This window comes from Aotus nancymaae, unplaced genomic scaffold (genome assembly GCF_030222135.1).
Source record: "Aotus nancymaae isolate 86718 unplaced genomic scaffold, 86718_ANA_hifiasm-v0.15.2.pri h1tg000040l, whole genome shotgun sequence".
NCBI lineage: Eukaryota > Metazoa > Chordata > Mammalia > Primates > Aotidae > Aotus > Aotus nancymaae.
In genome coordinates, this window is record NW_026988454.1 from 38298062 (window position 1) to 38310438 (window position 12377).

Consider the following 12377-nt stretch of genomic DNA (forward strand, 5'->3'; position numbering starts at 1 on the left):
ACTATGGATTCCACACACCCCACTCGCACTAACTATTCCTCTCAGTCTTCCTCAGCTCAGTAAATGACCCACAACCAACTGATCAATCGTTCAAACTGTTCATCTACGACTCATTCTTAAACCCTTTATTTCTTTAATCTCTCCCCCGACATACAGTCTTGAATCTGTAAGTCCTATTGGTTGTACTACCAAAATATGCATAGAGTGTGCTAAGTCTTTTTATATGCCTGCCATCATCTTAACACCAATCACTATCATTGCTATGTTCCACTGCAACTGTATGTTAACCTTTCTCCTTGCTATCATTCATGGCCTTCTAAGACATATTCTTCCTACTGTAGCCATAATGCCTTTTCAAACAACTGTAACTCAGGCTGGGAGTGGTGGCTCATGCCTGTAACCCTGGAACTTTTGGAGGCTGAAGTGGGAGGATTCTTGAGCTCAGGAGTTCAAGACCAGCCCAAGCAACATAGTGAGATCTCGTCTCTACTAAAACAAAAATAGCTGGGCATGGTGATAGGCACCTGTAGTCCCAGCTACTCAGAAGGCTGAGGCAGGAGGATCACTTGAGCCAAAGAATCTGAGGCTGCAATGAGCCATGACAATATCACTGTACTCCAGCCTGGGTGACAAAGCAAGACCCTGTCTCAAAAAACAGAAAGCACCCCAAAACCCCAAAATGTAAATCAGATCATTACACTAGTCCACTACTCTGCTAATGTTCCATGGCATGAGAATAAAATGCTCAGTTCTTATCATGTATGCAAAGCTCCGAATGGCCTGGCTTTTCCAATCACATCTTGTCCCACTTTTTCCCTCGCTTACAAAGCTCCAGCCATATTTGCCTTCTTTCTAGTCCTTAGACATTCCAAGCTCTACGCTGCTTTCTTAGCAGCTCAGTTTACATCGTTATCTCTCTCATTCTTCAACACTCAATTTAGCTGTCACGACCTCAGAGAGCTTTTCCTGACAAACTTTTACAAAGCAGACTTTCTATCCTTCATACAACCACTTGCAGTAACTTTATCATAGAACCCTGTTTATTTCACCCTGTTTATTTCCTTCATAGCATTTGTCACATCTATTTATATTTGCTTTCTGTCATATTGTTAATGCCACCACTCAATGCAGCATCCTTGAGGACAGGGACAATATCTGTATTGTTAATCACACTATTTTCCATGTGTAGGATCTTGTTTGTCTCAAAATATATGCTCATCAAATAGTAGTCAGCGAAATGAAAGTATGAACAAACACTTCTATGAGGTGGTTAATATTATTTCCATTACATAGATGAAGAAACTAAGATTGCCTAAAACTCTTTTTTTTAGTATCCCACCTGTCTCATCTGTCAAGTGAAATGAATGATGACACTGCTATGAAAGTAAGAAAATTTTTGGAAGATTTAACTGTATAGCACTTTATAGGAAGTCAAGTAGAAATGAGAAAAAATATTCTGAATCAACACTGTGGCCCCCAAATGAATTAAAAAAGAATGTCTGCAACGGAGTCATTTGATCTGTTTTTAGCTAGAGGTTCTCAGCAAGATGAAATTAAGACATTAATGGTCTTTGGCGTTTACTCAGCTTTTAAGGGATCCCAAGATATTAGTGATAACAGTGCTAGAGTGACTGACCTTATGAACTACACTTAATTAAAAAGCAAATGAAATAATGAAAGGACAGGACTGGATAATCGCGAATTTAGGAATAGGAAGTTTCGATAAAGAAAAAAGAGGTTTTAGAGAGTAGAAGAAATGAAGCAGTCAGAGAGAAAATCCAAAATTCCAGAATTCATTGTCTCCTGATTCAATTAAATTATTTTATGGGCTACAAAGTAACATTATTTATCAAAAGGTTATTGTGTGACACATACAGGAAGCTTTTATTATCACTCTCTGTGTTGTTTTTTCACACTCACATGCTTCTCCCTATCTATCTGTTACCATTATTTAGTATCTAATTTCAGATTTCTCCACTACAGGACACTTTCATCTCTCTCCACTGCAGTAGCTCATCCCTCTGAGTGATTATTGCATGTATGTTCTGTAGCACATACTGGTCCCTTAATTATACAGTGCTGAGATCCCATTTTTTGTAGGTATTTACTGTCTCCCTAAACAGATTGTTAGCTCCTTAAGGACAGAGATTATATTGTGTGTACTTATTGGTAATTTATACAGGTAAATTTACAGAATTTATCAAACATATCTAGAATGTATCAAAAATATTTTTGAAGGAGAGAAGAAAGAAACTAAAAGCATAGCCATTTTAAGCAATTCTAATATTCAAGTAATTTGATATTCGGTGGGCATTTACAACTTGTATAAAAGATTATGCAAAGGATGAGAATAATGTATGTGGAAACAAGCATTAAGAGTAGAATTAATTATTTAGTATTCTAATTGCAAGAGGATCTTAAAGGTTCAACTAGAGCAGTCTGGTTGGAATCAAGAGTGAAAGGCTCTTGTTTCATCAAATATAGTGTGTATTTTATATGTAAAATCAAATTTGGGTTGACACAGCTAATTGATATCCGTAATTAGTTTTCTCTTATCTACATGAATTTTGGAACAGCAAGTACTTCTGTAAGTTATATCTAGTTTTATTTCTAGAAAGGCGTATCTGAGCTCAGTTAAAGGAAACACTGTCATGAATATACTGCATATCTCTAGATGTGCATTATTTTAAAAGTACAAGAGAACTGGCAAAGGAATGCCTAGAGTATTTCTATAAATGGCATGGTGAGGTAGTGTTCTGAAGCGGAGCATCTCAGTACACTCAAATGATTCCTTAAAGGCACCACTTTAAAGAAACTAAGCTCCTATTTATCTGCAAGCCGTGCCCTCTGTCAAGGAAATAGTGTTCACATTTTTTGACCCGGTTTCAAGTAGGACCAATTTTCATACAACCTAAAAGAAAATACATAGGAATAAATAAAAATTGTTACCTTAAGATGACAGACTGTGGCATTCAGTAAGAACCATTAATCTTATTATAAATCTAGGATATTGAGACAACAATAAATATCTCAAATATTAGGTGCTAAATAAATCAAAGAACTGTAGGCAATTTTCTGTATCAAGGTATGGTATTTTTTCCACATATTATGTTCTTGCATTCTGAAGATTGTATGCTTCAGATGATTCCAATTTGGTTGTATTCTTAGAAATGTAGCAGAGGAAAAGTGTAATACATAGGATTGAAAAATGAGAGAAATGTAAAAAAAAAGCGTGAAATTTTTGATAATCATGATGATGAAAATGAAGAGAAAAACATTTTGAACTGTTACTCTGCTACCGTCTAGCATACAATAGATCAAATAGGCAACAAAGACAGAAACATCAGGTTTTCAGCTATAGGCAAAATATCTCAGAGAGGAACAGTTACAAGATGAAATTACATGGTTAATACTCTAATTGAAAGCCACGACTTTTGGTAGATACTCAAGCTTCTTTTTTAAATGATACACATTATTTGTGTGATTATTGACAGAAATAAACAGCTCTCCTTAGAATAGCTTATTGAAAAAATGTTGAGGGAACTTCGAATGCACTGAGGATATATTCTTGCAAGCTTACTTCACACGAGGAGCCAGTATAACCTGGTGGGCACTGACACACTTCTACAGCTGCCGCAACGCTTCCATCAGTAGGATAGGAGACAGCGGATTCAAGGTTAACAGAGCTCAACCTAGGGCAGAGGAGAAAAGAGATGGTGGATGGTGAAAAAGTAAAGTTCTTAGGTATTATACAGCTGTAGGAATCGGACAGTAACAATGACATAAATATGAGCCAATTCTGTATGCTGAGAAAGAAGAGTGATGAACACCATAGCCAAAAGCTCTGGTCATTTGTCATACTAGGTCTAGTTGGCTCAGTCTAAAATGCTGAAAATAGCCACCATCCCCAAATGCTGAACAGATATGAGAATGTTCTTCCTCATCCTTTGGCTCTTGGCTATGTGTTTGGATATTCATTTTGTGGAGACAGATAGACACTTTTAAAATCATAAAGGGATTTTTAAAAAGGAAAACATTCCAATGACTGCTTGATTTCTTTTAGCACTTAAATAAGGAAAGCAGAAGTAGACAATATTAACATTCCATCTCAGCTTTTAAATTGAAATAAAAGATGAAAAAGATTTCGTTTTTGCTTTTCTTAGAGATGAAGCTGCATGTTTGTAGTCGGTATAAGCTAAACTTTCTCAAAATGTTCAGTTGACTTACTTAGAATGATCTCTGCAATTTGTTTTTGGCCAGAATTAAATTCATTGTTCTCTGTAACTATGACCTTCATTTTATTGGTACTTTTGTACAATCTGGTGATTTTAGCAGAGTGATTTAGCATAACTCATTATTTTAGAGAAAAGCTGGTTTGGCCAAATGGAAAACTGGAAAAAATGCTGTCACACACATATTTCTTTTCTTATTATGCATTCACAATTTAAATAAATGTTATTGGTATCTTATTTGTTTTTCCTATTTTTGTGTAAAAAGACATTTTAAAAGCTTAATTGTTAAAAATACAGTTTTGTGAGTCTAACAGACCAGGATTCATATCCTGTCTCTGATATTTATCAGCCTTGAGGCCTAGAAGAAAGTAACTTATTCTTTCTAGGCCTCAATTTTTTCTTCTACGCAATGGAGATAATAGTCCACACATCATGAGCTTGATATAAAAGGAAAAATAAATATAAAGTTCTTGGTATAATGTGTAACACATAGTAGGTTATTATGAAATACTAGACATTTTATTAACCTATTTTCATTGACTGTTGAAGTCAAATAAAAATGACTACATGAACAGTACAAGCAATACACTTTTTGCTATTTGTATCTCCAAGTCATTTTAGTGTATGAAAATAAATTTTAAATAAACTCCAAGAGCACATAATTAAATGACTACTATTGATTCATAATAATTACAGTTTTAAAATTTACTGGTAGACATTTGATAGCATATGACACAGCATCTTGTAACCATAAGAAAGATGCAACTGATTCTTGCTTCAGCCTGCATTTTCAGTTCCTTTCTCAGGAGTGATTGTAGATTTTTATTGATCAGTGATTCACACTTACCAAATAACTTGCTAGATTTGGCAATCAATGCTGGGAATTTGGAAATCAAGCCAGACAGCAAAGCTAAAAGGCTCATTACAAGGTGTAAATGTATCTTCAAAAGTGATGATCTTTATCCAAATTGTAAGCTTTTCAGCAATAGATTTCTAAAAAATCATTGCCCTTACCCCCACTTTGCTAATCCTAGACACTTGACAGTACTTTTGAATATGTATGAGTTCATGTATGATCAGGAAGCAGAAAAGGAAATTAACACTGAAATCACCAAAAATAGGCATTTGGATGGAATCATCCTAGCTGCTGAGTGCTCGATGGCACCCTCTAAAGATGAGTGAATTATCTTTACCTGTAGATAAACTCATCCAACACTATTAACTGAGTGGTGTCTTCTCTAGGGGCAACCTGGTAGAAGGACCTAGATTAGGCAAATATCAGTGTTCTACAGTGTTTAGGTTACATGTGTCATTTGAAAATCATTAAATGCTCTTTTTTTTTCCTGCAGCAAGGAACCTTGTCAATGAAAAATGCAGTATCACAGGCATTTCTTTTTCTTTTCATTATTTCAGGTGAAATTCACATCATATAAAATTAAACATTTTAAATTGTACATAGAGAAGAATTTTGACATTTGGGGTAGGATGAAAATTTTCATTATCTATTTATAGTTTAAAAAATAAATCGTACAATTCTGTCATTTAGTACATTCACAATGTTGTGCAACTACCACATCAATCTAATTCTAACACATTTTATCAGCCCAAAAGAAAAATCCAGAATCCATTAGGTAGTCATTCTCTATTTTTTCCTTCTTCTGTAATCCCTGTAAGCTAACAATGTGCTTTTGTTGCTATGAAGTTACCTATACTAGATATTTCACATTAGTGTAATCATGCAGTATGTGACCTTCGTGTCTGGTCACTTTCACTTAACATACTGGGTTTTTTTGTTTGCTTTCTGTTCAGAGACCAAAGTCTCATGGTCACCTAGGCTGGAGTGCCATGGCTTGATCAGAGCTCACTGCAGACTCAAACTCCTGTGCTCAAGTGATCCTCCTGCCTCAGCCTCTCAACTAGGTGGGGGCTGCAGACATGTATCACCATAGTTGGTGAACTTTTTTTTTATAGCATATATATATATATATATATATAATTTTTTTTTTTTTTTTGAGACAGAGTGTTGTTCTGTCACCCAGGCTGGAATGCAGTGACATGATCTTGGCTCACTGAAACCTCCACCTTCTGGGTTCATGCAATTCTCCTGCCTCAGCCTCCCGAGTAGCTGGGACTACAGGCACGCATCACCACACCCGGTTAATTTTTGTGTTTTTAGTAGAGACAGGGTTTCACCATATTGGTCGGGCTGTTCTTGAACTCTTGACCACAGGTGATCCACTTCCCTTGGCCTCTCAAAGTGCTGGGATTACAGGCATGAGCCACTGTGCCTGATCTAGCATAATATTTTTGAGGTTCTCCTTGTTGTAGTATGTATCAATATTTCATTCCTTTTTATGACTAATATTCCACTGCATATACATGCCACATTTTGTTTATTCATTCATCTGTTGATGAATATTTGGACTGTTTCTACCTTTGGGCTATCATAAATAATGTTGCTATTCATATTCATGAACACATAATACCTATTTTCAATTTTTGGATATATATCTAGAAATAGAATTTCTGGGTCTGATAAGTCTCCTTAACACAACAGAGTTTGCAAGAGTTACTAAACTAAAGAGAGTGCTCATGTTGGTATGAGCTTATGGGCTACTCCTTGACAACAGAAACCTGTCTTGCCATCTATATAGGCAGCATGATCATCTCCATAGATGTTCAGTAGATTTTTATTAGATGAGTGAACTGATGAATGGAAGGATGGATGGATAGAGAGATGGATAGACATACACAAGAGTAATTGATTAAATACTTACATAATAAATGAATAGATGAATGGAAAACAGTTCTATTACAAATATGACTAACAAACTCCATGACAAATGATACAATAAAGCCTACTAGCCACATTTCAGATGAATAAAATCAGATAAGTAAAAGACAAATTACTTGTTTGATTTGACATAGAAAATAAATGGAAACTGTTATTCGAACTTGAGGCCAGAGACCAGAAGTCACCTGAATGTATTGTGACATCTAACAGCCTGGAATTAATGGACTGTCACTTGATAAACCTATCATTTTAATTTCATTCTGATCATTTTAATTTCAGAATTAGATGATTTCATGGTTGATATACTAGTTGATTATCATACAATAGATTGCCACAATTTACTAAACAGCAGAGATTGATTGACTATATATAGGTACAATCCCAGAATTTCTGATATAAAATTGATACGCAAAACTTAAAGGAAGAGTTCTGGAAATTTCAAAATAGAAGAATGAGCAATAGACTAAGAAACCGTTTATAAAAAGATACAAAAACAAAAATATTTTCAGTGAACTGACAAATTTCATTTGTCTTTTGAACAACAGATGTTCCTCTCCTTAATCTGTATAACCATTTTGAGCTATGAGAAACTTCAGCACTCAAACATCTTTCCTAGTAATATTCCACATTAGTATTCACTGAGCAATCCCAATGTTCATTAGGTTTTGCTATTTGTTAAATGGGATTTTAATGTGTTTAACAGTTTCAAGTGTTACTCATGAAGAAGGCTGCAGTTTATTTTATTTTTTTCCTTCAATATGGTCATTTTCTTGATATCAAGCTGCATTCATTTAAATACATAATGTTGGCAGTAATAAAGTGCTAAATTTTGGAGATGCATGAGCTATCAAAGAGTTGTCAACTAAGTCAAATGCTTTCGCTGACTATTCTTTCTTACTTTTATGCCTTGAAAATACAGAAAAGATGATGGATGAAGAGAGAGGACATAATTATACAAGCTACTATAGAAAATATTGGCACTATATCAGAAACATTGTCCTGGTGCTGCCTTAAAGATTGTTCTCAATACTTTTGTCTTACTTATTAACTGCCAGGTTACATATGCTATATTACACTAAAACAACTACCATTAAACATTATACTTTAAAACAACAAAAGACCTATGATCTTACAATTTTTTTCTACCCACCGTATGTATATAAAAAGCAAGACATTTTCTCCAAATATTTTCAATCTCACATCAAGTAAAAGCAGTAGCTGACAGAATCTGATACTTTCACAGCCATTTATTAAAAGTGTATTAAATGCTAACACAATAATTCATCTCTTGCTTCTCAGTTCTACCAGTATGCACTATGCATACTTCTTCTGCACTATTTACATTATCATAAATGTGCAGTAGGTATAAGTTTATCTGACTTCTCTACTGTGCAAGCCTTCTTTGAATTCAATGATTGTTGGTCCACCTTTGTATCCTTACAGCCTAGTCTAGAATGACTGCTTCTTAATAGTTACTACTTACTGTCTACTATCTTCTGTGCACTATGATACAGGCTGGAAAGACATTTCATTTAAGTATTAATAAACAATGTAACAACCCCATGTCTATTCATATTTACAAATGAAAAATCTGAGGCTCACAGGAGTAAAGTGCCTTGTCCCACATAATACTGTTAGCAAAGGGTACAGCATAGATTCAAATCCAAGCATGACTCCAAAACCAGAGTTCTCCTTGTCACCCTCCATTGCCTCCCAATGTATGCTAGATACTATTTCAGGTGCTTAACATACATTATGTTTTCACTTAATTGCCAACCTTGAAATTTAGACATTGTTTCTGCCATTGGATAGAATAGGAACTGAGATTTAGAGACATAACCATAGAAAGTGCTCAGTAAATATCTGCAGACTGAACGAACTCGATACTTATGGAATAGCATTGGGAGGTCAAAGATAATGGGAAAGAAACACAGGTTAAAATGCTGGCTGCACCTCTTACCAACAGCAGGATTCCAAGTGAGTTGCAAAAATCCTTTTAATTCGTAGTGTTATCAGTAAAATGTCCTGAAAATGTAGTTACCCGAATCATGAACTTCAGAAGGTAGAGGTATACTGTGTACCTAGCAATACTATTTCTACAATTATTAAAGAATCTTTTGTTTACAAGAATTTTTCTAGATTATTTATTATATAAATTCTGTATAATCTTTTTTGATCCCCAACCCCAAAATCTACACTGAAAGTAGTATAAAAATATCTTGCCTTGAAAACATTTTGTATTTATTTTCAAGCAACACTCATGAGTGGTATCATGATAAAGTCATGGTGGGCTTGGTGGTGCTGTGATAACAACTCCAAATTCTCAATGGCTTAACAGGAAAAAAAGGGCTTACTCATGTAAAATCCTCTACAGGTCTGGGTGACTGTTAGGGCAGCTGACCTCCATATGCTAAATCAGTGTTCCAGGCTGTTTTTATGTTCTGGTTGCTGAGCAAGCTGGAGAGAGTCTCACAATGGAAATTCAATGTTTACCCCAGGAGAAAAATAATACATCATTTCTGCTACATTTCATTGGCTAAACCAGGTCATATGACACATCTATCCTCCAGGGTTAGAGAAAAGCAATACCCCCTATGGATGAGATTGAAAATTTGGTGAACTCTACAAATGTCTACTGTAAAGTAAGAGGAAAATACACTTTGTGCAGAGTTCCATATCTCATATAGGTACTTAATAAAAGCCTTGCTTGATTTAAAGACCAAGGATGTTACTAAATCCAAGGCTTGGAGAATTTAAAGGAGAAAGATGTGCAGTTCAGTCAGGTTGATTTCTCTTATATTCTTTTTTTTTTTTTTTTTTTTTTTATTGTTTTATTATTTTTTATTTATTTATTGCATTTTAGGTTTTGGGGTACATGTGAAAAACATGCAAGGTTGTTGCATAGGTGCATACGTGGCAGTGTGATTTGCTGCCTTCCTCCCCTTCACCCATATCTGGCATTTCTCCCCATGCTATCCCTCCCCAATTCCCCACTCCCCCCGCTGTCCCCCCCACTCCCCCACAACAGACCCCCATGTATAGTGCTCCCCTCCCTGTGTCCATGTGTTCTCCTTGTTCAACACCCACCTATGAGTGAGAACATGTGGTGTTTGATTTTGTGTTCTTGTGTCAGTTTGCTGAGAATGATGGTTTCCAGGTTCATCCATGTCCCTACAAAGGACGCGAACTCCTCGTTTTTAATGGCTGCATAATATTCCATGGTGTATATGTGCCACATTTTTCCTGTCCAGTCTATCATCGATGGGCATTTGGGTTGGTTCCAGGTCTTTGCTATTGTAAACTGTGCTGCTATGAACATTCGTGTGCATGTGTCCTTATAGTAGAACGATTTATAATCCTTTGGATATATGCCCAGTAATGGGATTGCTGGGTCAAATGGAATTTCTATTTCTAGGTCCTTGAGGAATCGCCACACTGTTTTCCACAATGGTTGAACTAATTTACACTCCCACCAACAGTGTAAAAGTGTTCCTATTTCTCCACATCCTCTCCAGCATCTGTTGCCTCCAGATTTTTTAATGATTGCCATTCTAACTGGTGTGAGATGGTATCTCAATGTAGTTTTGATTTGCATTTCTCTAATGGCCAGTGATGATGAGCATTTTTTCATATGCTTGTTGGCCTCATGTATGTCTTCTTTTGTAAAGTATCTGTTCATATCCTTTGCCCACTTTTGAATGGGCTTGTTTGTTTTTTTCTTGTAAATCTTTTTTAGCTCGTTGTAAATTCTGGATATCAGCCCTTTGTCAGATGGGTAGGCTGCAAAAATTTTTTCCCATTCTGTTGGTTGCCGATTCACTCTATTGACTGTTTCTTTTGCTGTGCAGAAGCTGTGGAGTTTGATTAGGTCCCATTTGCCTATTTTGGCTTTTGTTGCCAATGCTTTTGGTGTTTTGGTCATAAAGTCCTTGCCTACGCCTATGTCCTGAATGGTTTTGCCTAGGTTTCCTTCTAGTGATTTAAAGAGAGCCAAATCAAGAACGAACTGCCATTCACAATTGCTACAAAGAGAATAAAATACCTAGGAATACAACTAACAAGGAATGTAAAGGACCTCTTCAAGGAGAACTACAAATCACTGCTCAACGAAATAAGAGAGGACACAAACAGATGGAGAAACGTTCCATGTTCATGGTTAGGAAGAATTAATATCGTGAAAATGGCCATACTGCCCAAAGTAATATACAGATTCAATGCTATCCCCATCAAGCTACCAATGACCTTCTTCACAGAACTGGAAAAAACCACCTTAAACTTCATATGGAACCAAAAGAGAGCCCGCATAGCCAAGTCAATTCTAAGCAAAAAGAACAAAGCAGGAGGCATCACACTACCAGACATCAAACTCTACTACAAGGCTACAGTAATCAAAACAGCATGGTACTGGTACCAAAACAGAGACATAGACCAATGGAACAGAACAGAGGCATCGGAGGCAACACAACATATCTACAACCACCCGATCTTTGACAAACCTGATAAAAACAAGCAATGGGGAAAGGATTCCCTGTTCAATAAGTGGTGTTGGGAAAACTGGCTAGCCATATGCAGAAAGCAGAAACTCGACCCCTTCCTGACACCTTACACTAAAATTGACTCCAGATGGATTAAAGACTTAAACATAAGACCTAACACCATAAAATCACTAGAAGGAAACCTAGGCAAAACCATTCAGGACATAGGCGTAGGCAAGGATTTCTCTTATATTCTTAAAAGAAGAATGAAAAGTTTTCTATTTGTGCCTTCATCTTCCTAGTGAGGACAGTGAGAAACAAATACATTAATTTTATCTAATAGGTCTCAGCATTTTGAAAAAAAAATGACAGTAAGAACCGTCATATGTATGGAAATACCAGTACGTGATTTTCTCTAGAGGTCTCTAAATCTTAATGGTATTTGGAGAAAATGTGATCCTTTGGGATGAAGTAAATAAGACAGAAATGCTTCATATTTGTGTGCTGGGTTACCACTAGCCAAGTGCTTTTGCAGCTCTCTAATTCAATTCTCGCAGTGACCTTTTGAGGTTGGCAGGGCAATTGTCCTTCTCCTTATTTTACACATGAAGTGATTGAAGTCCAAAGAGGTCAAAGCCATACTTATGTTTACAACTATTAAATAGCTGAGTTGAAAACAAAAGTCAAAATCCTTGACCTGCAGCCTAGTTCTCCTTCCATTATACAATTCCATCTAACCATATAACTGGAGGAACCGAAGCCCATTTGCTGAAAGAATTGCCACGGAAGTAAATCCACCATAAATAAGTCTAAATATGAATTTTGGTTGCACTTCAATTTACTTGTGCTTGCACACAGTGTACCAAGTCGGAAGCC

The 12377-nt window shown here is 36.0% G+C and overlaps 1 protein-coding gene across 1 annotated transcript in view; it reads right to left on the reverse strand.

Annotated features, from left to right (window-relative positions):
- Positions 1 to 12377, reverse strand: part of LAMA2 (laminin subunit alpha 2) — an 886276-nt gene that overhangs the window by 259283 nt on the left and 614616 nt on the right. Inside the window, exon 15 of the mRNA XM_064360706.1 lies at positions 3581 to 3692. Coding sequence (XP_064216776.1) covers positions 3581 to 3692 — 112 coding nt within the window. The remainder of the gene's footprint in view (positions 1 to 3580; positions 3693 to 12377) is intronic.